General features: G+C 41.9%; 1 protein-coding gene across 19 annotated transcripts in view; it reads left to right on the forward strand.

Annotated features, from left to right (window-relative positions):
* The window catches only part of PTPRT (protein tyrosine phosphatase receptor type T), a 938,880-nt gene that overhangs the window by 224,817 nt on the left and 686,984 nt on the right, over nt 1–27,079 (forward strand). For all 19 annotated transcript variants that reach the window (XM_053243888.1, XM_053243897.1, XM_053243900.1 and 16 more), the window contains one exon: nt 9,166–9,291. In XM_053243888.1, coding sequence (XP_053099863.1) covers nt 9,166–9,291 — 126 coding nt within the window. The remainder of the gene's footprint in view (nt 1–9,165; nt 9,292–27,079) is intronic.

The raw sequence follows: 27,079 nt of genomic DNA on the forward strand, positions 1-27,079 counted from the left end.
TAAACTGCCTCTCCTAGAGGCCAGTTCCATATGTGATTGAACTGTCGAACCTGTTCGGATCATTGTTGATCAGTTCGTGCATTCCCCTACTCATAATGTAGAAGGCGTTCTTTTAAATATCCTTTGCCTAAGCTGGTTTGTGGGAACTAGAGACAGGGCCTGTTTGGTTGTGGCCCCTCGGCTTTGGAATGCCCTCCTGGAAGTGCTTCACCATGCTCCCTTCCTCTGTGTTTTCTTTTTAAAATTAAAGACACATGTTTTAGAGAGACTTTAAAAAGTTTTATCTGCTGCTTATATCTGCTAGGTTTTATAATTCTTAGTTTTTAGCTTTTAACTTATAACTTTTAATTTAAAACTTTTAAAATGTGTAACTTTGAAATGTTGTTCTTGCTAGGTCTTTTAATGTGTTTAATTTTAAAATTACTTTATATAGTATCTATTTTATTAATGTTCCAAGCTGCCCTGAGCAGTAGTGTACTGGAAGGGAGGAGTATGAATAATTTGAATGAATAAATAACTATTATTGGTTATTTCAAGGGCTTAGGTCTACATATGTGAGCAATTCAGTCTTGATGCAGAAAAAGCGGTATGTATGTGCCTTTCCTGCTGAGAAGAGTATAGGATATGGTTTGTGAGATTACCTTAGGCTGACATTGCATCTTAGATATTGTGTATTTCACTGTAGACTGCTATGCTTTGCAGGACAGACAGATGTCTGTGTGGATTCAGATGTACTGAATAAAGCTGGAGAAGGAGGAACTGTCAACATCCTTGTATTTTTATTTCTCCCAGAAATGATGAAAATCCCCATTCAAAGACTTTCTGGTGCCTTTGCTTTCCCTGTGCAGAATTTAAAAGCAGCACTGCTTATTCAATGAGTTCAGCTTAATTTATTCTCCATTTTTAGAAGTACTCTTTCTTTAGTGTGTCCATGAGTTTTTGACATTGGATGACTTTATAAAACATTCTACTAATTGGATTTGTTAAAATAAATAAATCAAAAGCTAATTGGGACGTGCCCTGCCATTATTTTTGCTTACTGAATTAGATATAATGGCGTGAAGTCCTTTTTATCATATTTGTGCACTTATTTAAACACCCCCCTGGCACACACTTCTGCAAATTCAATTATATATTCAAAGAAAGCACTCAATTTATGCAAGGCTGGTTTACATTTAATCCGGGGGCAAGACTCAGTAACTGATGATAGGTCTGTTCAAAATTAATTAGGATCATTCAGAGGAGCAGTGGCATTGTTACCAGCATGCAATGTAAAACAGGGGTTATTTGAGCCTTTGTGATGATGAGTCACTTCTACAATCTTGTTGTGGGTCAAGGGAGCCTTTGTTTATTTGGATTTCTCTTTTGCTGCTGAGAGGTCACTTGCTTGTTTTCTTTGCTTCATTTGGACCAGATCAATTTATGCTTTTTTATATTACTGCTCTCCTCCTTACTGGCAACCTTTAGAACAATTGGCACAATCAATCCTTCCCTACTACCAAAAGCTATTCTCCCTCTCCAGTTTGTGTCTGTAAATTAGGGATGTTATTGAATTTCTCTCCTGACAAAGTGTTTGGTTCCAGATCCTCCTTCCCCAGCAGACTGAATTTTAGAAGGTTTTGCTGTGTCTACAGATCCTATGCATTTTACACAATTGCTGAAAATATTTAAATGCATATTTCATTATATTTAAATGCATACCTGGTTTGCAATGTATTTTCACACAAGCTGTTAGGGTAGGAGATATTAGAAAATACTTGGAGGAAAATGTACTTACACATTTTTTGGTAACGGGAAAAAACATCTAGGGATATGTAATGGAAGAGAGTGGGATGAGAATCAATGGAGACTCCATACAGCTCAGAAAGATCAGAAATGATCCAGCCAACTCAAATCAATTTGCTGCATCTTTCTCCTTAGAACACACAAATGTGTCATACAGGAGCTCCCTTACATAACGGAGCTCCCTTACATTGTTCTTGAGATCTGGGCCGTTGATCATAGATGCTTTTTGCCCCGGTTCCTAGCTCTGTATTTCAGTGCCTCGGCACTTTAGCTGCATCCACTGAAGGTCAACTCTGCTTTTAGAAAAAAACATTAATTTTCTAGAGACATCCTTAATTTTCAAAAAGGGTTATGCACTGTCTAGTGTGTTTAACAACTCCCACTCAGATCACTTGCATGACACTCTCTCTTGCAGGGACATAGCAAGGTTGCAGTGTGCCCTGGGATGGAAGGTGAAGATGCCCCACCTTCTCCAGAGAAATGCAATGGGGAGAACAAACAGCAACCACCCGGCTGCCAAGTCCCTCTCTCTCAAGTCCAGGGATATTTCTCCTTCACCATTCAATTATTGCTATACCCCTGCTCTCTTGCTTCCTTCAAATATACCCTCAAAACCCATATTTGCAGTGAAACCTTTTCCTTATTCTCTTATTCATTCAGCCTCTTCTACCCTTCCTTGAGTCTATTATTAGATTGTGTCCCCAGACTCCCCACTGGGGGCAAACACCTGATTCTCATGTCTTGTAATATGCCATGGATGGTGCAATATAAAAACTAAAAATAAATCAAGAACCATCCTTAACATGTTTCCTCCAAAATATTAATGAAGGAATGCCACCTAACCTAAACTATTTAGTATAGGTTTGCATTTCTCCTTGCTTGACATTTTCACTTGTGTTAGCTTCCATGCATGCTTTTATTAGCTTACTTTCCAGTAGGCTTATGAGATTGCCCGGCATTCTGTGTGTGTGTCTGTGTGTCCGCCCCTATCAACTTTGCAACGCCTGTGTGTGTCTGTGTGTCCGCCCCTATCAACTTTGCATTTGCAACGCCCCCTATCAACTTCGCAACGCCTGGTACAGTTATAGGGACACCTCAACGGCATAGTTTGTGATAATGTCATCCACCTCGATCCCAGATGGTGGTGGATGCATAAAGTTTTGAGGCACAAGTGGGCTAACTTGTGAACTACCTAACCGATTCGAACCAAATTTGATACAGCTGTAGGGACATCTAATGCCATGGTGTGTGGTGATGTCGTCCACTCTAGTTCAAGATGGCAACCATGTGAAAGTCTGAGGCGCAAGCGGGCTAATTAGTGGACTGTCTAACCAATTTGAACCATATTAGGGAAGCTGAATTTTGGATTGTCATATGTAACTGCTGAAAGTTCAAGAGATGATGAAGTAATCATGTTATTTCTTTTTATTTTCTTATTAAATAAAAATATTATGAACCAAATTAGATACAGTTGTAGTGAGTGACACACAGGGTTTCCTCAATGGTGTAGTTTGTGATGATGTCATCCACCCAATTCAAGATGGCGGACAAGTAAACTTTTGAGGTGCATTCCTGAGCATTCCTGTTGCCTCCAATAATTTGAGAAGCAACAGATCTTGGGCTCCTTAGATCTTTGGATGACTCAGTAATGGTGTTTTGAATTAAGGAGTGCCCGATAATTGTGTGTTCAATAGAGGGAACTTTTATCCTAAAAGTTAGTTTCCATATAACAATCTGAGGAAATCTAGCAAGAAATGAATCTAGCAAGAAAGGCATTAAGCAGCTTGGACTTTCCTTGTTTGCCTAGGCATACAACCTGTTCTGCTGCTATATTCACTCCTTTAAAAATCTGCTAATCCTCTGAATCTGTCCAAAACTCAGATACCAGTCAGTCCTTGTTAGCCCCAATTAAAATTTTAATATTCTTTCATATTCTCTGCAGCTGCCTGCTTCATGAGATAATAATGTCCTTCATGTTGTTGCTGTTCACTTGGTTTACATTGTGACACTGACAATCAATTAAATGTTGGCCTGTTGTAAAAATGTTTAATTACATTGTTAACAATTTACACTCCAAGGAACTTAGCAGGGGAACTCACCCTTAGGGGATATCTTCAAGGTGGGATCTTGTATGCAGTGAATGCCTTGAATGCAGCTGATGCTTCACTACAGTGATGGTACTTCACAAGCAGATTGGGCCATACTTGTGACTCCATATGGAAGGCACAAGATCTTGCACACAACACAAAGTGGCATTCTTTGTCTATTAAACTGTAATGCAGTCTCCATCACAGTCCTCCTTATCTCTGCTCTTAACAACATTATTGTGTCCAGTCTTGACCGGTCTTATTTTGCCAACAGCTACTGGACAGATGCTGTGCTAGGGTTGGATAGGTCCAGTTGCTCTCCCCCTGCCAAATAAAGAGAATCTCCACTTTTATTTAAAAGTGCCTCTGCTCAATTAGCTAACAATTGTGATGAAATGACTAGCTCTTGGGATCTGGTCTTACTGGCTACCTTAATTATGAGCTACACCTTTTTAAAACCTTGCATGGAATCTTCCTATCATAGATAAACTCTCATAAAGTACTGTGCAGCTTGTTTATTGTTAATTTTTTATGCCGCCTTCCATTAAAATAATCTCAAGGGGGTTTACAAAATATTTTTAAAAATATAAAACCATAAGAAATACACAATAAGAATTAAAATGGAATGTGCAAATACAAATCAAGTTAGACAATAGAACCATAAGATACAAAGCAGCAGCAAACAAAACACTCATTTAAAAGCCTGGGTAAAAAGCCAAGATTGTACTTGCTTTCTAAAAACTGTGATGGAAACTGGGGAGTGGAGGCCCACTGGGAGAGCATTGCAAAGTCTGAGAAGGCCCTGTCCTGCATACAAGACAGGTGAGACCCCCTGGGGCACACGGAACAGGACCTCCCACCAATGACCTTGTTGAGCAGGCAGAAACCCTTGGGAGCAGGTGGTCCCTCAGGTATCCAGGGCCCAAACCATTTAGGGCTTTAAAGGTCAAAAACAGTGTCTTGAATTGTACCCGGAAACGTATTGGCAGCCAATGTAGCTCTTTCGAAATGCGGGTAATATGGTCACAGAGGGCAGTTCCAGATAACATCCTAGCTGCCGCATTTTGCACTAGCTGCAGTTTGTTTGTTTCATTTCATTTCTATACCACCCCATACAAAAAAGTCCTTGGGCGGTGTGCAATCTAAAAAATATTAAAACATTGACAAAATAAAAAAAAATTAAAAACACAGATAAAAATGCTGAAACCCAAAGCTTTAAAACTATAAACTAAAAGCCTGACTAAACAGGTGTGTTTTCAGGTCCTTCTTAAAAACTTTCAGAGAAGGGGAAACTCTAATTTCATTTGGAAATACGTTCCAGAGTCCCGGGACAACTCTAGAAAAGGCCCGGTTTAGTCACCACCAACTGAGCTGGTGGCAACTGCAACCGGATTTCCTCCAATGATCTTAATAGGTGGCAGGGTTGATGAAGAAGAAGGCATTTTCTTAAATTGTCCCACATAGAGTGTGTTACAGTAATCCAGCCATGACGTGACTAAGGCATGGGTAACAGTGGTCAGATCTGTCTTCTCAAGAAAGGGACGCAGCTGGTGCACTCGCTAAAGCTGTGCAAAGGTACTCCTGGCCACCGCCTAAACCTGAGCTTCCAAAAGCAGAGCCAGATCCAGCAGTACCCCCAAACTGCGCACTTGCTCTTTCAAGGGGAGTGCAACCCCTTCCAGACCCACTAGAATCTCCTCATTCTGATTGGCTCTCCTACTGACAAACAGTACTTCCATCCTGCCTGACTGAATCTCAGTTTGTTAGTCCACATTCAACCCATCATTGCCTGGAGCCCCTGACTGAGGAGATCCACTGCCTCCCTAGAATCCGGTGACAAGGAGAGATAGAGCTGAGTGTCATCTGCATATTGCTGACAACTTAGTCCATGTCCCCAGATGACCTCTCCCAGTGGTTTCAAGTAGATGTTAAACAGCCTGGGGGACAAAAACCAAGCCCTGTGGGACCCCACAGGCCAATGGCCATTGAGCAGAGCAGTAGATTCCCAGCACCACCTTCCCCCAAGAAAGGACCAAAGCCACTCCTAAACAGTCCCCCAAATCCCAATACTCGAGAGGTGGCCTCAAAGGATACCATGTTCAATGATATTCAATGCCGTTGAGAGGTCCAGTTGGCTTTTGCTGTTACTCTGACATTGGTGCAGAAAGTGGAGCCTGATTAGGTCCTATAATAAGTAAGGCTTGGTCTGTCTATGCCCTTTTGTTGGAGAAAGTTGCTAATTGTGGAGTGATCAGCTTCCTCCAGCTTTAGACCTGTTTAACCAACTAGTTGTTAAAGGCTTCCAGATTACTTTTGTATTGACCATTGCCATCCTGGGGATACCCCCAGCTAATTTCTCTGCATGAATTTTGCCTTGTGGTTAGGCCAGTACTCATGCCTATATTTGGGAGCTGCCAAAAGCGCTTCATCAGCTCAGATTTGGGCAATCTTCATAAAGTAGGGATGTGCACAAATATTTTTTTGACTCAATTTGTACCCAAACTGAATCACCCCTAATTTGTTTTGGGTCTAAATCTCCCCACTCCATCACCCCAGATTCAATTTGTACCCAAATTTTCCAAATCCAAATCAGGGCAAAAAACAGGTTCCAGGGATAAAAGAGTGGGGTGGGTGTTAGTGCCCAATGGGTGGAAGCTACCACCCAAATTTCAAAGAAATTGGGCAAAGGGGTGATTTTTAACAATTTCTTGAAGTTCACATGTCTTTAAGCCTTTTCCCATAGAGAATAATGGGGATTTCAGCAGCCACATAACTCCATGAGGGGCACCAGGGTAGGTTGTGGTGTAGTGCCAACAGGGTGCCAACCACCCCCAAAACCACAAGCCCATGGGGCACTGGGTTTTGTTGTTTTTAATATCTGAGGTGTTCTGAGAGTAGATTCTTTGGTGGGAAATGATAGTGGATTATTTCTAAATTCATTCATTATTTTGCACCAAAGAAGATTATGAATGAACAAAGATGAGCAGTGATAGAGGATTCTAAGGCTGCTAAAATCCCCATTATTCCCTATGGGCAAAAGCTTAAAGACCTGTGAACTTCAAAAAAGTTAAAAATCACCCCTTTGCCCACTTTATTTGAAATTTGGGTGGTAGCTTCCTTGCACCTATTGGGAATTACCACCGACCACAACCCACTCTGGGCCACCCTGGTGCCCCACATGTGGAGTTATATGGTTGCTGAAGTCCCCATTGTTCCCTATGGGGAAAAGCTTAAAGCTTTTTAAATTTAAAGCCCTCAATTTTTTTTTAAAAAAATCACCTCTTTGCCCCCTCTCTTTGAAATTTGGGTGGTAATTTTGTCCATCCATTGGGCACTATCACTCAAACCACTGTGGCCATGAAATGGAGGTCCAAATCCCCAATTTTTGGGGGGTCCAAATCTGGGTGATTTGTTTTGTATATGAATCTGGGCAATTGAGCACAGGGGTGATTTGTTCTGTCTACAAATCACCCAAATCAGCTAGATTTGGGTACAAATAGTTTTGTACCCAAATTGATTGCACATCCCTATCATAAAGGGAAGTAAAAACAAGAACTCATTTTATCCCAGAGAATACTGGAATGGTGGAGTTACACTTTGAATAAGGCAGAGGGATACATTTATGCTTTTGTTTCCTTATCTTGCTTAAAATAAAGCAGATGGTGGCAAATGGAGAGACCTTGAAGGGCCATTTTGCTGACATTCTGTTGTGGTCCAATAACAATACAGAGCTTCTCCAGGCTACTCTGGATGTCATCAGTGCACATAGATGGGAAACATGGCTCAGAGGAAGGAATAAGAGGTCAAATATCATCTCTGTTCAACTGTGTTTCTTGGCATAATGCACAGTGCCACTTGCAATGTGGCTTGGCGAGTCAGTCAGTGGTATTTTCAGCCACACTAATTTGCTTTAAGCATTTCCTGAATTTCACTGAGTGAAAAGAGCTACACCTTGACAGTCTGATGGAATGAGGAAATAAATTACAGTGCAGTGTAGCTTCCATCCATGCTGGGCTTCAGGCCCAAGTCTTGCACACTGCTTGTTTACTGTCTCCTTAAGAGGACAGAGCTTTTGCTCTGCCCGCATAAGGCTGCACTATGTGTCAGGCACTATTTATTATTCAGAGCATCATTTATGTATGTGGCACTTTGCAAGCAATAAGAAGATGGGTCCCTGTCGCAGTCAGTTCACTATCTAAGACAACAGAGGAAGGGGAGGGAAGTGAACGTATGAACCAATTTGGGAAGAATTTGCAGTTGTTTCATGTTCGCGTGTTTAAGCTTAGTTACAATATGACTTGGGGCGTTTTCTGGATAGTCAGTCCTCACTGGAAAGGCTTCAGGTGGCACTGCTCCCTCAACAACACCAGTGGTGATTCTGTGGCTCCTGCCACATAAATCTTTCCAAAGACAGCTGAGTTGATGGCACCATACTTTTGAATACCTGTTGCTGGGGGTAGGAGCAACAGTGGAGGGAGGCTATTGGTTTTGTTTCACACTTGTGTATTTCCCAGATGCTAGGCTGTTGCTTTGATCTAAGACAGCTCTTCATATGTCATGTTTCCACATTGTGAAGTGCCGTGATCCAACTGAAATGTGTGAGCAGCAGTGTTCTGTTTTTTACACAAAATCAGGAAGGTCATAATTTTCTCTCCTTCTTGACCAAACTATTGGACGAGCAAATATACATATACTAGTGCAGCTATTAGAAATGTTACTAAATATACATATGTTCCTGCATGTACAAAAACTGACATAGAAAGGCTTACAAAATGTGGACATTTTGTAATTGTAACTGGTTATTTTGTTTTTTGCTATTTCAAATGGAAGTCGAAGAAGAAGAAGAGCTTCAAACTTTAATGTGCTTCTTACTTAAAGATGAATATGTTGTCTTCCTCTCCACGTGATAGTTTGTGAACATTAGGTTTTACTTTACAAAACCTATGGGGCAGTTAGCTTTGATATGAGGGAACGTCTTCAGATTAATGCTTGGCATGTGAAACCTCTCTCTAGATTGTGACGATTTAAAGCTGTGGCTAAAAAAATGACCTAAGAAAGAATTGCTCATTAAAAATGTTTAAACAAATGCAAGCCATATGTTCTAAGTATACACTTACGATCCAAAAATCTTTGCTGGATACCCCCATGGCAACTGCAAGAACTTAATGTGCCAGAAATTCATTTTATTTTTTGCCTTGCAGGCTTTTTATAAAAGGCACTGATTTAAATGGAGTAACATAACGAGACAGAAGTAATTAAGACAGAAGTATTTATTCATCTTTCTTTCCCTTAGGTGGTTGTTCGTTTGATGAACACTACAGTAACTGTGGTTATAGTGTGGCACTGGGGACCAATGGATTTACTTGGGAACAGATTAATACCTGGGAGAAACCGACAATGGATCCTGCTGTCCCAACTGGTAAGTAAAAAACATGGTGGGCAGGGAAAGCCTTTAAACAAAATGTATGTCTCATGGGGTGACCGATGAGAATTTCAAACTTTGGGCTGATGTCAAGAACATAAAAACAGCCCTGCTGGATCAGGCCCAAGGCCTATCTAGTCCAGCATTCTGTTTCACACAATGGCCCACTAGATGCCCACAGGCAAGAGCTGATGGCATGCCTTCTCTCCTGCTTTTGCTCTCTTGCAACTGGTATTAAGAGGCATCAATTGAGGGCTATATCCCTATAGCCCCCAGACTAGTAGCCACTGATAGATTTGTCCTCCATTAATTTATCTAAGCCCTTCATAAAGCCATCTAGGCTGTTGGCTGTCACCACATCTTGTGGCAGAGAATTCCATGGGTTAATTATGCATTGTGTGAAAAAGTACTTCCTTTTGTCAGTCCTTAATGTCTTGACAATCAGTTTCGTGGGATAACCCCTGGTTCTAGTGTCTATCATGTCACCCCTCAGTCATCTTAGGGGCTTATAGAGTTTTATCATGTTGCCCCTCAGTCATGTCAGTCATTGGCTTAAGGAGATGTGAATGATATATCTACTGGCTGCAGTGGAGACTACACATGAACATAAGAGCTGAAACAGTTGGTATTATATGCCACCCTGAATGTATGTAGTTCTGAATATTTCTCAGTAATAATATTGTTGTTCATAGAATTAGGCCTGAATCCCATTTTTTCCTCCTTTTCAGTTAGCGAGGATATTGCCAGAAGCTAGCATTTTAGATACTGTGGGGTTTTGTTTTGTTTTTGTTTGAGATGCAAATCTGATCCACATGCAGGACTTAGATTTGCATCTACATCATTAGTAAGTAAAATTTACTGTTCAACCAATTAGGTCATCACAAAACTCAGTTTAGATATTGGAACAGAAACTGTACTGTATTACAGCTGATTAGTGTTTTGTAACAGCAATGCCATTTGAATCTGACAGAGTAGAAACAAGATTAAAGGTCATTACAGTTAACAATTAGTTGCTGTAAAACACTCAGTTTCAGAGCTATGGCAGCAAATTTTGCATCTCTGTAAGTAACAAGTTTGTCATGGTTGGACGATAAATAAACAATCTCATAAGGATCTTCAGTATTAACTAAATTTGATTAACCTCTTCCAATATCCCCCCCCACCTTGGGTCACTGTACATAGTACAGCAGAATACATAATGAAAAATATTTTAATGGGATGGCAGCCCACAGATACAGTCTTTGATTTGATGAGATATTATAATAATGATGACCCAGGGAGGGTATACTTTGGAATTTCATTAATATACCTGAGAAAATATATTGTATGAATTAATTTGTTAGTGTATTTATCTGATTCTGCCTGGGAATACACATGGGGCTGGTAGGATGTTGAAGTAGTAGAATGACTGTACCACTTATAGCGGGGAACTACCATTTAATTTCCCCTCTTGTGTCTGTGTACACAAACTACTTATTACATCCAGGAAAAAGATTTTAGCCAAGCTTGCTGTGCTGGTTTGTCAGGAGTTCTGAACATAGGGGAGCATTCAAAATTGTGATCTTTTACCTACAGACTGAAATGGTGCAGTCTATTCTACCATCCCCTGAATATAGAGACCAGGCTCAAGACAAGCCTAGATAATTCTCAATCCCTATTGCAATTCCAGATTTCACATGTCTGCTAACAAACTAGATTCATGTTTGGCCAATTCACACAGTATGTGCATATATACCCAAAGGAAAAATAAAACCCTGCATCTGAGAAAAACAGTAATATTTGAATCTACTCTGATACATAATAATTTTATTTTTGACAGGTATTTGGCTTACTACTAAGCAGTACAAAGTTCTGTCAGCTTGAAATTGATTAAACTTGGTGTTTTTCAGCAGCTCTTGTTCTCCCACCCATACCTACATCTAGGATTGTAGATGCACACACACTGCATTTCATTCATCATTGTAATGCCATCTCTTCCTGTCATTACTTTCCCCATTTCTCTTTGTGTTGCTTGTAACCCTGCCTTATGGATTCCTTTGATGGCTCCACCACTGCGAAAATGTACCCTCTTAGCACAAGGACCTGTCTTCTGTTGCTTAAATAGCTTTGTAAACCACCATGTACACTTTATTTATTGTATAAATAAGGACTCATAATGATCAGAAGCCACCTCGTCCCATATGTACCATCTCAACCTTTCTTATCCACTGAGATGCCTAGTTGAGTTTCCAACCTTGAATTTTTGGACACCAAGGACATATCAAGGGACATTATTGGTGGCTTCTGCTTACTCTGGAGTTTTGTTGAAACAGAAACTTGGTTCTCCCTTAAGTTGTAAACTTGTGAGTTGCACTTTCCAGTTTGCAGATGGGGACTTGCATGAAGGAATATTTCTCTGTAGGGGGGGGGAAATCCCTGCCCATAGAAAATTACCATTTCAGGGAAACAGCAGGTCTAGAACCTAAATATCTAGCATATCTCTTTGACATGCTAGTTGTCTTGTGACAGGATTTGTATTTATTGGTGAGTACTCCATCATGTGACCTGCCTTCTGAAGTGGTAATAGCCCAGGCAAAGAGTCTGATCATTTTTGGAAGAGCTGTGTGGGCTTTCATTTAGGTCAGCTTTTGCATGGCTGGACTTTTAAGATACTTTAACTGGTATGAGAAGCATTTTCAAAGGATTCTCTTTGGCCTGGAGATTTGCCAACAGCAGAATTTGACTTTTAGAGGCCAGGATGGTTGAGATTATAATGGTATGATGTTTTTGTCATTGCTTTTAATCTGATTTTATCTGGAAATGTTATGAACCATTTTAAAATTAGACTGAGTTTTAGAAATAAAAATATTCTGCCTTTTGGATGACTTTGTTATGAGAGGGAGAGGGAGAAATCACCTCATTGCTCCAACATCCCAAAATGAAGGCGCAAAACAATCAGTAAAATTAACAAACGACTATAACTTCACTCTAATTTTAAGGAATCTACAACTAGGTAAATATATCACAAACTGCATTTACTCCACCCAATAGTTTGGGTTGCTACCACTTAAGATGCGAGCTGAGAGAACACAGATCCCATAGTCTGGCAAAATAAATGCCTGATAAAATGATACAATTAAATACAATATCATTTTGCATTATATTGCACTGTATCGATGAGGGGGTGAGGGTGAGGGGCTTAGCTAGAACAAGACAGCATGTTCCATTTTATCTTCTAAAAATTGTCTGCTTTTCAGACAGCCACAGTGGTGGCACTTTGAAATGCTGGCTACCCACCCACCCACCCCACCCCCCACTCCCCTGGCAATCACCTCACCATGCTGCAGGGAAGGGGGACTTCAGTGCCATACCCAAGACCACCCAGGGCTGCTCAGGCAGGGAGATTATCAATCAGTCAGGTGGGCAATCCACCAACAAAATCCCTATCTTGTCACAAGAACTATCTTGTATCCAGCTTGGCTCTGTAAGTCTCCCTTCATCATTATGATGCTTCAGGGTGCTCCCCGACATAAGATAGTCTTAATTTCTTCCTTACTCACATTAAACCTGACAGTTTTGTTTATTGAGTTCATATCACACCCTTTGGGTTAAAACCCACTTGCAGTGGTTCACAGAAACAATTGAAATGACAGTAAAATTGCAATACAATCAGAGCAGAATTTCAGAAGAATATAATCTTGATAGAAGAAAATTAATTTCCTGGGGAAATTAATTTTATTAAGGTTTTTTTAATCATTGAAAATCATTTTTTCATAAGGTAGTCATAAGGCCTTCCCCACCCCCAAACTGACAATATTTGGGGGTCCTTTTGGACTCGCGCCTCCTGCCTGAACAGCAGGTGGAGGCTGCGGCCAGAAGTGCTTTTGCCCAGCATCATCTGATTTGCCAATTACACCCTTATCTTGATCGGCAGGCATTAATGACAGTGACCCATGCCCTTGTTATCTCCTGCTTAGATTATTGTAATGCTCTCTATCTAGGGTTACCTTTGTGGATGATCGGGAAGGTACAATGGGTCCAGAATGCAGTAGCTCGCCTACTCATGGGTGCTAGAAAATATGACAGGGTAACACCTCTCCTGAAGTCATTACACTGGTTGCCTATTCGCTTCCGAGTTCAATTTAAGGTCCTGGTTTGGACCTTCAAAGCCTTGCGGAGTTTGGTGCCTGTCTACCTACAGACCCACCTCTCCCATCCAGTTACATCCCGTCCAATCAGATCTTCTCAGATGGCCCTTCTGTCGGTCCCTGATTTCCTAGAGGTTCAGGGCACTAGGACCCATGAAAGGGCCTTTTCAGTTGCTGCCCCACTTCTCTGGAACTCCCTTCCCCTTCAGATTCATTTAGCCCCTTCCTTACTCATTTTTAAATCTCAATTGAAGACTTTCCCCCCCTGCCAGTCTTGTACCCTGTAGTTTACCTATTTTGTCCCCCCCCCATTTTTTGTTAGTTACTTTAGTTTTAAATTTAGAATGTAATTTTAATGTTGTCTTGTTTGGCATGTTTTTGTACACCACCCAGAGTCTTTGGAGTGGGTGGTATATTAAATGTTTCTAATAAAATAAAATAAAATAACAATATGATGGCACAAGAAATCTCAGCAGTGCAGAATAAGAGGGGGATGCCATGCTAGGCCAATCCCAGTGAATGCTCAAAACATTTCTACTCAGCCCCAAAAGGTGAGTGGCTAATCCCACACTGCAGGAGCCAAAGGAGCTGGGGCTGCAAATTACTGCTGAGGAGTAGGGATGTGCCAGTTGAACAGGGCCGAGCCAGGTCACAGGCCAGCTCAGGGGGTATATTTGTAAAAGGGAATCCAGCAAGGATTCCCCTTTATAAGAAAAGGATATTCCTTTCCCCTAAAATAATTGGGGTGGGGGGAGAAAAGGTAGTTTTTACCTTTTAAAAATGCAGATGCTGGGGCCAGTGGCGGGGGATCCTCCAACCCCCCTGGTGATGCAAATGGCCTGTGTGCATGTGCAGAGGTTTCAGAAATGGTCTCCATGCATGTGCAGAGGCCTCCACAACCGAACCAGCCATCATTTGGGAGGCCGGGGGCGGGGGGGTTGGGGGTTGGAGGTGCCCCCATCTTCACCTCTGATGTCTCCGCCACCACTGTGGCCATCTCTGCTGTCCCCGCTGCCTGCATTTTAAAGGTTAAAGCTACTCCCCCCCTCCCGGGATTTACTCTAAGTAAAGGGAATGCCCTTTACATGTAAAAGGGGATCCTTGCCAGATTCCAATTTACAAATATACCTATTGAGCCAGCCTGCGAGCAGATTCTTTGAACCGGGGGTCAGTCCAGTTCAAACTTGAACCACCCAAACTAGGCCAGCTTGATACAAGCTGGCCCACACAACGTCCCTACTTTAATTAGCCTTTAAAGGCATGCTACCCACCTATTGCCAACTGGCCAGGTGGCATTTCCAATTCAACTAGCCCTTCTTGAAGCTTTGTCCATCCTGGCACAGTCTAGAACAACTCTCTGAGGCCAACTCTCTGAGGCCAACTCTCTGCAGGACACCTCAACACAGCCGAATCACTGCAGGGACAACTCAATGCAAATCTCTGACAAACACTTCAAAGCAGCTCCCTGCTCTTTCTTTGTTTTCCAACAAACCCGATAGTGCCCCACACTCAAAGCAGTTCCCTGCTCTCTCCATATGGGGCTTGGAAGTGGGAGAAGGAGGCGCAGAACAGCCCGCTCCTGCCAGCAACCAGTTCACCCGCAATTATTATTTTATTTGAATTTGAGTTTAATAGGATGTCTCCTCCTACCTCTGGGGTACAATACATCAAAAGAAGGAGCCTGCCTACTGTGTCCTCTCCTACCTGGATGACCAATGTAGCTGTCCTCGAACCAGTTGAGAAGGAGCCTGCCTACCATGTCCTCTCCTACCTGGACGACCAATGTAGCTGTCCTCGAACCAGTTGAGAAGAGGTTGAAGCTCTTCAGGCAGATATTCCTCCAGAGTTGCAAAATGTTCCCCCAAGTCTGGGACAGGCACAGATGCCAAGACCACAACCATTTTGGCCTTAAGGGTGAACTCTGTGTCCTTGTGGAATTCTTGAACAGCACCCATCAACGCCAAATGCTTCCTCATATTCTGAACCAGGTGGAAGAAGCAGCCATTTAGAGCAGTTTCTGGGAAGCATTCCCATATGGCACTCATCGCAGCCATTCACAGTCCCAGTGAATGGACTGTGGCCGTATGTTAGGCACCAGAGCTTTTATAGAATCAAACAACCACTCGTATGTGGTGCACTGTTTGTTTGGCAGAAGGGAGTACAACACTGGATGCACACCCCCATACTTCTTTGCCAGGATCACATAGACCTGGGCAAAGAGTTTGGGGGCTATTGCAAATGTGCTGTCCACGTACCAGGTGTCGGATGTTTGCAGAATTTGAAGCCAACTTGTTCTGCCAAATATAGGAATCCTTCTGGACCCTTCTCCAATATCACCAAGCAAGAATGACTCTTGCATGCCTGGTGCTGGTGAATAGGTCTTGCATTCCTCAGGCAATACAAGGTCATCCAGGCTGACTGGGTCCAAAGGTGCTGCCTCCAATTGATTTGCCTTCGCCGGATTGTTTTCCATAAAGCTGCAGTCCTCGGAATTACAGCATGAACCTCTGAGCTCACGTTGGACATTCAGGAATGAATAACCTCGGAGATTTGCATTGAGTTGTTCCTGCAGTGAGTCGGATGTGTTGAGGTGTTCCACCAAGAGTTGGCTGCAGAGAGTTGGCCACAGAGAGTTGGCTGCAGAGATTTGTCCCATTCCCTCCTGGCACAGGGTGAGGCTGTCACAGATCTCACCGTGCTGTCACCATGTGCCACAGCCTGGTCTCAATCAGCCCCGTGATGTTCAGGTTCATTACAAAGTAGACTTTCGAATTTTTTTCCTCTGGCTGGGTCTACAAAAACAACCTTCCAAACCTCTGTCTTATTCAAAGTTAGGTAGGATGGAAAGGCTTCTAAGCATGGGGTGGTGTTAGCTTGGCTAACCCAACAGGATTTACAACCTACTTCAGCACTCCCCGGTGAGTTAACAGAAAGTGGCAGCGGAACTGCACTAGTGAAAAATAAAAGGCTCACAAAGAAAAACAGTAAATGAATTAAGTCCCCTGAACTGAACTAGGTACCCCGATCTAAAAATAACTGAGTAATAAGAAAGGAAAATACAGAGCAAGGAATGAAAATAGCAAAGGACAACAGAAGCAAGGAATTAACAACACAAAGCAGGAAAGCATAAACAAAGCAAAATGGAACTCGGACAAAGTTTTGGAATTCAATAGCACACTGTCTGTGGGCCAGTGAAAGTTGCAAACAGCATCTGAGTAAGTGAGAGACTGCTAAATATATATGGCTCAAGAGAACCAGCAGCCAATCAGGCTTCCCTGAGTCAGCACTTTGGCTTCCTCTCTTGTGATCTCCTATGCCTGCGTGATTGCCACTGAGCTTGCCTCTTGAGACGCCTTCTCAAGACAGGCGAAATCTTAGGCTCCTCACCATCAAAAATCCTGTCTGGCAGCTGTTGCGAATCCTCAGCTCCAGAGTCTGGTCTCCCTGCCAAATCCTGTTGCTGTGCCTCTGAGCCCTCACGAGCAGGCAAATCCTCTTGCTCTGACTCTTCTGAGTCAGAAGTCTGAGCCATGACACGTGGGGAACCATACAGCAGCTACAAATGTTTAAATTCAAAACAAGAAAACTTTTCTTTAAAATATTTCAATTCAAAATAGTAGGGTTTTCTTTTGAAAATTTAATACAAAACAACAATAATAAGAGCACAAAGAAGAAATAAGTTAGGAGCAAAACTCATCCAATCTATCCTGCACCAATACTGGGCCCTCATTCAGAGTCCTTACCAAGAGTCCTTTTGTAGGGATGTGTGAGCTGGCCATTAGACCAGTTTGGTTTGAATCTGGACCAGATTCAAACTGGCTCAGTCCAGGCTTGGCCAAACTGGGTCCAGTCCAACCATCGAACTGGGTTGTGCCAGTTCATGGGCTGGCTCAGGGGGTATACTTGTAAAGGGGAATCCAGCAAGGATTCCCCTTTGCAAGTGCAGAGAGATTCCTTAACCTAAGGTGGGGTGAGAGGAAAAGGTACTTCTTACCTTTAAATTGCAGGTGGCGGGGAAGGCAGAGGCAGCTGCAACGGCGGAGACATCGTTGACAGGTGCTTCTCCAACTTTCCTGCTGGCCTCGCAAATGATAGCCTGGGCTGGCTGTGGCCTGGTTTGGGCCTCTGTGCACATGTGGACATCATTTTTGTGATGTTCACTGTTTCACACAAGCCATTTGTATCACCATGCAAATCATGGTGATTCAACCCGAGCTGGCCCGCAAGCCTGTTCTTTGTACCAGGCTCAGTTCAGTTCAAACTCAGACAGGCATACCCCTTTGCGGGGCTGGGCTAGTTCAAACTCGGACCACCCAAACTGGGCTAGCTCGATATATCGGGGCTGGCTCAATGTATATGGGGGAAACAGGCAGACCTTTGACAAAAAAAATGTAAGGAACATTTGGCAGACATACAGCATAAAGATGGAACAAAACCATTGGCAGTGCATTTTAGAGGAGAAAAAGCATCAAGGTAAAGCAGTGAATACCAAGTTATTCATTTTGGCTGTGGAGGCAGATAATGGAAGATTAAGATAGCTCTGTACAAAGAACAGCTGTGTCCTACTATAAACATAAAAGAAGAAATGAGGGAAATAATGAAATGCATTGGCTATTGAGTGAGTGTGCATATTTTCACTCTCTTCCTCCTTATTATGAAATATTAGGTGTTTTGTAACAGGATTGGTTGACATTGGTACTGTAACAGGATTGGCTAATTGATGCCAGTTTTGCTGAGTCATAATGCTGAGTTAATTGTATTTAAGAGCATAGTTCAGCCACTAGTGTAAAGCACGGAAGCTGATGTGTCACATCAAAACTTCTGCTAACTTTGAAAATCTGCCTTTTAAATTTATTTACACATTAAAGAGGTCTTTGAGAAAGCTTGTGGATTTTGGAAGATGCATATTTCATCGTTGTTATACCGTCTTAAATTGGAATATAAAAATACAAATCTGATGAACAGTTTAAAAAACATATACAATAGGATGATAAAATACAAAGCAGCAGCAACAAAAACAACTCTCATATAAAAGCCTGGGTAAAAAGCCAAGATTTCACTTGCTTTCTAAAAACTTTGAGGGGATTATGTACAACACTCCCATGTGAGCAAGACTGTACGCAGTTACATACAGTTCTCTGGAATTCCCTTCCCCTGCAGATTCATTTAGCTCCTTCCTTGTCAATTTTTAAGTCTCTATTGAAGACTTTTCTTTTTCGCCAGGCTTTTACCCTGTAGTTTACCTATTTTTTCCCCTCCTTCTGTTAGTTACTTTAGTTTTATTTAGAATGTAATTTTAATGCTGTTTTGTTTTGCATGTTTTTGTACACCGCCCAGAGTCTTCGGAGTGGGCGGTATATCAAGTGTTTCAAATAAATGCATGCATACATACAGCTACACTCAGCTGCCGTATTCTTTATTGTCATGTTTTGTATGAACCAGCCCTCAGATACCACCTAGCAACTAAGAACATACTGGGGCCATTCACATGACCGGGAGGGTAGGGCCGGCTGCACCAACTCAGCTTCCCCCCACCCCCTATCCCCACACACAGGAAGCCTGCTGGGAGTACAGACTACACTCCCAGATCTGCGCTGCGCTATGCTTATGCATGCGCAGAGGCCATGCATGTGCAGCGGCCATTTAGGTGACCTTGCAATTACATAAGATAGACACCAGCAACAGTCACTGGAGGTACTGTGCTGGGGGTGGATAGGGCCAGTTACTCTCCCCCTGCTAAATAAAGAGAATCACCACATCAAAAGGTGCCAAGTTAGCAGGGGTTGGCAATGGCCTCTGAATGTGCATGGAGATCACTAAAATGGTCTCCACGCATGCACAGAGGCCTGAACTGGGCTGGTGGCAGCCTTCCCTACTCTGGGGGAAGCCAGCAGCGGTGGAGTGGGAGCCACCGCCCCCCTCCTGTGGTTGCAGCCACAGTGACACTTGTAAGTAACTATTTACTTTCCTTCTGCCTACTCCACCCTTAGGACAGCCTCACTGGATTCCCCTTTACCAGTAGAGTTCCGAGGTGGTTCATTTCGAACTGAGCCTTGTTCGGTTTGGACTCGGACCAGCTGAGGCCGATCCAGTTTGATTCCGAACTCATCAAGCCTTGCACACCCCTACGCTTTAGAGCTGCCTCCTAGCCAGAGGTTAAATCTGATGCCTTGGTGTAAAATCCTTATGGAGCCTTGGTGTAAAAATTTCCAGATAAACCTTCCTGGCAACTAATAGACTCCTCACCCCCACAAAAAAATCCCTGCTGCAAATCAAAACTAAATAACTGTTTTGTTTTGAAGTCATCATGCACCTTGAAAAGATGTAGAAATTGGCATTACATTTCAGCTTATATGGTATGTTCTTAAATGTTATGCCTTTACCATTTTAGACAACGTTATTTCAATTTTATCTAGAGATTGCATTTTTCTAGTCTATACTCCAGATGGAGATGGTTGTAGTAGGAATGCTATTCTGCTTTGGGTATTCAAGTTGGTAAAGGTAAAGTGTGTTATTGAGTCGGTGTCAACTCCTGGTGACCACAGAGCCCTGTGGTTGTCAACACCTTAGCTTATCAGTCACTCTTGAATATCTTGACCAGACTCATTAGCACAAAGAAGGGGTTACTTCCAATATTGCTTTGTTTGTATAAGTAGTGTTATCATTTTGCTACTTTTCAACCACAAAAATTTAAGTGATTAACTTAGCAAAAGGAATGGAAAAAAGGAGTGAGGAAATGGTTCCTTGCCCCCAAAGGGGCTCACTATCTGAAATCAAACATAAGAGACACAAACAACAGTGAGTGGGAGGAACACTGTTGGGTTCAATAGAGACACTTGCTATTTCCTTGCTAAGTAAGAGAGACACCACTTTAAAAGGTGTCTCTTTGCCCAGTTGGTAGGAGATCAAACATAAACCCTGTGGCTTAACAGCCACATGTAGAATTGATTCCATGGCGGGGGATATGATTGGCTTATGTCCATGTGTTTGGATCTTTTAAATTCACTAAGTCATGTGGGAACTTCTCATGGAGCTCCTGGTAAATGGATATGATAAAGGACATAATACATGTGATGTTAAAATTGCAATTATTGCATTCTGTCTCCAGACAAATAATGTGCTGTGATGACTGTGGAAAATAGTTTACTAACTATTGGTAAATGATGCTTTTTTAAAGAGAACATTTAAAATAAATGTGGATTTGTTCCAACGTTGAATTTTGAAAACGTTTTGAACGTAGAAAAATAATATGTTGGGGAATGGTGTAAGCCAAACTATTCTCTCTGGCATTCTAGCATCTAGCAGGCTTTTTAATAGAAGGTATTCAATTATGTGCTTTCCCCCACCTTTCATTTGAAGTATTGCAGTCCAGGAAAAGCTTTAAAACTTGAAGCTGATGGTTGCCTAAACTGGCCCTCTGAGTGCAGTCTTATTGAATTTCTTATGCACATCTTTGAGACTCTTTAACATTTGCTTTGAAGGCTGGTCTGCTTAGCTACAGTAAAGAAGTAGATCCCGAAGATGGACAAGCTGTAGCTCACAAGCATTTCAAGTATGGCTTCTAGATAGAAAGCACAACGTTATCTTCTCCTTCTGCCTGATCCTCACCACACGTTAAGGTCATCTGAGGATGTCCATCTCCAGCTACCACTGGTGCTTCTGGTGGCGACTCAGAGGCGGGTCTTCTCTGTAGCTGCGCCTGGGCTGTGGAATGCACTCCCGACAGAAATCCATAATATGAATTATTTATTGGCCTTCATGAGAGCCCTCAAAACCTATATTTTTGGCCTGGCCTTTCAAGGTTTTTAAATTGTTGTAAATAGTTATAACATTGCAACCTGGTTTTTCAGGGTTTTTAAACTGTTTTGATTAACTGTTATTGTTTTATGGTGTTTTACAACCTCTGTTTTTAACTGCTAATTGATTTTAATTGTTTTGTTTTACAGTAAACTGCCCTGAGCCATTTTGGAAGGGCGATATAGAAATTGAATGAATGAATTAATGAATAAAAATGGAAAGCTGAAGAAGTACATACATTAGGAACTTGCACATGATCATTACCTAGGGATGGGTGAGCTGCTCAACTGAAAAATTAATTGGTAGAGATGTGTTGGGTACAAAATGATTTGTACCCAAATCTAGCTGATTAGGGCAATTTGTAGACAGAAAAAATTGCCCCTGTGCTCAATTGCCCAGATTTTGGTACAAAACAAATCACCCAGATTCTGACCTGAAAAAATTTGGAGATTTGGACCACAACCCACACTGGTCCACCCTGGTGCCCCCCAAGAGGAGTTATGTGGCTGCTGAAATCCCTATTATTCCTTATGGGGAAAAGCAGATGCACAAAATTCAAACATTTGTTTAAAAAATACTCCTTAGCCCAATTCCTTTAAAATTTGGATGGTAGCTTCCACCTATTGGGCACTACGACTCACCCCACTCTTTTGCCCCTGAAGTCCATTTTTGCCCCAAATTGATTTCAATTTGGATTGATTTGGATCCAAATTGAATCTGGGGTGATTTGGGCAGGGGGAGATTCAGACCTCAAAACAAATTGGGGTGATTCAATTTGGGTACAAATTCATGCACATCCCTATAAATTGGGACTTGTCAGGTAACTTGAACCATGAAACCCCACGGCTGAAGGTTTGAAAGAATGCTCCAACCTTTTGCTGTTCTTTAAGAGAAGAAGAAACTAATAGGGAAATGCATAATGATTCAGGTACAAAACAATTTGTACCTGAATCTGGCTGATTCGAGTGATTTGTCGATTAAAAAAATCACCCCGGTCCTCAATTGCCCAGATTCAGGTACAAACAAAATCACCCCAGATTCAGACCCTAAAATTTTGGGGATCTAGACCTCCATTTTGTGGCCAAAGTGGGATGGGTAGTAGTGCCCAATGGATGGAAGCTACCACCCAAATTTCAAAGAAATTGGGCAAAGGGGTGATTTTTAAACAATTTTTGAAGTTGGCGTGTCTTTAAGCTTTTCCCCATAGGGAATAATGGTGATTTCAACAGCCTTAGTTATAAATCCCCCAGGGGGGGTGGCACCAGGATGTCCCAGAGCAGGTTGTGGTGGGTGGTAGTGCCCAATGGGTGCAAGGAAGCTACTACACAGATTTCAAAGGAATTGGGCAAGTGGGTGATTTTTAAAGAATTTTTGAAGTAGGCATGTCTTTGGGCAAGATTCAGGGCAGAAAAGGGGTTTGGGGGGCAGAAGAGTGGGTCAGGTGATAGTCCCCCAATGGGTGTCTGCTACCACTCAGATTTCAAAGAAATTGATGAAAGGGGTGATTTTTAAAGACTTTCTGAAGTTTGCACATCTTTAAGCTTTTTCCCCCATAGGAAATAATGGGAATTTCAGCAGTCCCATAACTCCACTTTGGGGGCACCAGGGTGGCCCAGAGCGAGTGGTGATGTAGTGCAAATAGGATGCCAACCACCCCCATTGAATCCACTCTTACCAGAGAATCTATGCTCAGAACACCTTAGAAACAACAAAACCCAGTGCCCCATGGGCTTGTGCATTTGCGTGTGGTTGGCACCCTATGTAGATTTGGAACCAGAACAAATTGGGGGTGATTTGATTTGGGTACAAATCAAAATGAAAAAAATAATTTGTGCGGCTCCCTAAAAACTAACTTTGGGCTGGTTCAGATAAAGAACAGCCCCTACACACCTTCATGTTGGAGCTGTGATGAGAACATCCTGATGTCTAGTGATGTCTACTGGCACACATCCTTTAGTGTCCTGATGTGATCTTGGCATTTCCTTTAATTGCATGTGGGAGTGTTGATCAGAATTACCCCTCTACATGCACTACAATACCCTGGGTATTGTAGCACATGTAGGGGGCGATTCAGAAGAGATGTAAAGAAATTATGGATGTCATATTGTGTAATCTTATTTAAGTTGTCCTGGCCTTCCTAAGTATCTCTTAGCACCAGTGGTTTTGAAAAGCTTGTTTCTAATATACTGAGCTTGTATCAGTGGTTTACATTGCACTTTTTTTTAGTCACAGTATACCTGAGGAGCTTCTGACTAATTCAGTTCCTTGCTGTTTATTTGCTGAATGGCAGAAAAACAGATTAAACTGTTCCATTGCCAACCACAAATAATTTTTTGCACAATTTGTTATAGATCATTACAAGCAAATAGTTTTTATAATAGGTTTATCAGGTCTAGAAACAAAATACTGTCTTAATTAGAGGATTAGGAAGCAAATATTGATTTTCTCCCCCGTAACTTCTTTTCAAATGAATTCTCTATTAGTTTTTGTAAAACTAATTCTGAGAGTCTAATGGAACTTTAGTTCGTTTTCCCTGCCTTTGTCCTGGTTGACTCATAAAAATGTTGTAGATTGCCTCTGTGATCAACCTGAGATACTGATGGCCTAATTTTAAAGAGTAACTTTATAATCTAGCAGATGACTTGAAATGGCATCCATTGACTGGGGCACTCAATGCCAGAGAACAAGGTGGTGCTTAGAACTGTTTTTCCTTACACCTGAGCCTGGGGAGAGAAAGGTGGTGCACCTAAAATAATATATCACTTTGATATTACGGTCTAACCCTGATTAAGGGCCAGGTCAAAACATCGGGTTTGCGGTGGAGGCAATGCTGGGATCCCGGCGCTCCACATGAGCAGCCCAACCCAGACTGGGTTGCCCTAGCCTGGGTTGGGTTGCTCATGTGAATAACCTCAATATGTGTGCACTGAAGATTTAGTAGTTGGTGGTGTTATTAAACAACAGCAAATAAAACAATACAGTGGGGATGATATACAGTCTGCATTCTCCCTTACTCCAGAGAAGATTTTAAGACCTCTTTAATGTGTAGGTAAAACAGATAAAACAAAGATCTTACAGACTTGATTAAACACATTGCAGTGTTAAAACACCATTGCCAATGCTCTGTCTCAAACAGCTGGAAACTCTTGAGATTAAATACAGCAGCTGAAACTAAATAACCAATCCAAGAACAGGGGAGAGGAGGGAAAAGGAGATCACTCTGCAGAACAATTCTGTAAATCTTTTATAGACCAACTGATTTCATCGCCTCTTTCATTTCTTCCCTAACATTAATAGTTGGTTGCAGCTGTTCAGTATACATGGCCTATTTAATCTTACGTTTTACTGGATTTCCTTCTTTAGCCAAAATAAACATCTTTGTTGGCACAACTCCTCCTTTATGTTTTTCCTTCATATGCTTTACTGTAGATATAATACTGTAGATATTAACCAGCTCAGATGTTCTGCTGAACTATCACATCCTGAGATGTGACCTTACCTTGATTGCTGACACCTGAGCCATCTTACCCGCATTATCTCCAAACTTACCCGCATTATCTCCAAACTTAACTAATAAATACATAACAGGATAACAAGGGTGATGGTTATCCAAACATTGCTGGAATCTCATATTAATATTCCTCTTTTTAGAAATACTCTGCCATGCACTCTTACCTGCCCAACAATTGGCCTGAAAATCTGACTTCAGTGACTCCTCATATGTACTAGTATCCGATAAATGTAACTGCGCAATTTTACAATCCATTTGATGACTCATAATAACAAAATGACTCCCCTTATCATTCACAGAAATCTTCACTTTCCCTTCCTTCCTATCCAATTTCAACTGTCTCATTGCCATCCTCTGATCTTTAGTTAAACTGTTCTGTTTATATTTCTGTTCCCTTTCCAATAATCTGTTCAGTTCATCAGATACTATAACAATGTGACAGTCTGTTTTCCACACTCTGGTGGTGCTTTACTCTTAGACTTCTGAAAAGGACACTGTCTTTCCAAATATTGTATCCTTCCATTGTTGTTTGTTTCCATTTTAATTGTCTTGCTAAACTCTGCAGTCCCACTTGTAATTCCATCTTGTCCAGTCTCCCGCTTTGCACGTTGGAGCAAATGATGGTCCTAGGCTTAACAGTTGTTTCTGGCTATCATTAATTTGTAAATTCCCAATTACTGTATATCTCAGTTAATGTTCCTCCTCATTCCCTACATCCTGACCTTCTCCAAACAATAGTCCAATTGCCCAGTTCATTGCTCTGTGGGATAGCATCACCCATTTTGTTAAATCATTCATCAGCTTCTTCGACACATACTTTTTTAATTCCCGGCACTGTGGACAAAATATATTGTTTTGTCTCAAGGGCTATAATGTTCTTTTGATTCTTCAGATCATACATCGCCCACATGCCATAACAGCATTCAGTGGAAACAAATATGAGAACTTGTTTAGTCTCAGTGTTCACAGAGAAGGAGTATTTCCAGAAATGTTGCACATATTTGATACCTCAGAGTTCTCCTGCTTAATTCACTGTAGTAGTAAGATATGGTCTGCTTCTGCTACTTCATCCTGAGGCAGCCTAATCTTTTTAGCCTGGCTTTTACAATTTAGTTTTAATTGTAATTTTAATCTGCTTTTAATTGGTTTTTGATTGTAATTGTTATGTATTTTTTATTTTGGTGTGAACTGCCCTAGGCCACTTTGGGAAGGGCGGTATATAAATGGAATAAATAAATAAACTGTGAATGTAAACATACATATTTTTTTGTAGAAGATTTTCCCAACCAACCAACCAACAAACCCAGACACTTTTGTTGTTGCCCACTACTGACACACATGCAGTCCACAGAGGATTACTTACTACAGACCTTAAAAAGAAATGCTGCAAGTATTTCTCATTGAGGTATTTCACATGACCTTACAGCCACTGCTGGGTGCTCTGTGGGGAAGGCAGGAACACATCTGCCTTCCCCAGGAAATGAGCAGCTGCCGCCTTCCCCTCTGCTGCACTGCACGTCCACACCACAGGAGCTGAGAGCAGGAGAACTTCCCTCCCCACCACATCCCAGGGTGCCCTGGGGCATGAGCGCAGTGGCTCACTGTCTGAAATGGTGGTAGGCCAGGAGGAAGCTGTTTCACCTGGTGGTGATTGCCCAGACCATTGCCGGCCAAGTTTTAGAGAACCATAGGTATGCTTAGCCTCAGTTTAAATGCTGGGTTAAAAACAGGCTTGGTGTGGTAGAAGCTCCAGGATCTAGCTCGATCCCAGCGCTTCACATGCACAGCCTAGCCCAGGCAAGGCTGCACATGTGAACAGCCTCAGTGAGTGTATCCCTTCCAATTCATCCCTCTTAAGTACAGTTTGACACATTCTTCTTTTTCTCCAGCATGTCCTGGGTGCTAGTGGTTTGGTTATGGCTCTTCAGGATATGTCCCGGTTCACTCCTACTGTTCCATGTGTGCCCAAAGGCCTCTGTTTTCATAAAAGCAAGCCTTTATAATTCCATAAATAAACATTCTGTCTTGTGGGCAACCAGGCAGAAATAGAATTTTTACGAGACAGGTCAGGATGTTTTTAGCATTCCAAGTATCCCAGAGTAGACTGCTCTGGTTGCCTTTATAGTCCTAGGGAAAAAAACCTCTTAACATTTTATATGTTCAAAGAATGTTATTGGCATTAACTACTTAACCACAGTGGAGACCTAACCAAAGCTAACGGGACTGGGGTAATTACAGTGATATCATTATGTAAGAGCAACTAATGGATAAAAAACCAACATGGCATTTGCTTTTTAAGGGCAGTCTTATAAAAGGATGACATCCAGTAATATTTGCTGTCAGCTTTCCA

This window comes from Hemicordylus capensis, chromosome 4 (genome assembly GCF_027244095.1).
Source record: "Hemicordylus capensis ecotype Gifberg chromosome 4, rHemCap1.1.pri, whole genome shotgun sequence".
In the NCBI taxonomy this organism is placed as follows: domain Eukaryota; kingdom Metazoa; phylum Chordata; class Lepidosauria; order Squamata; family Cordylidae; genus Hemicordylus; species Hemicordylus capensis.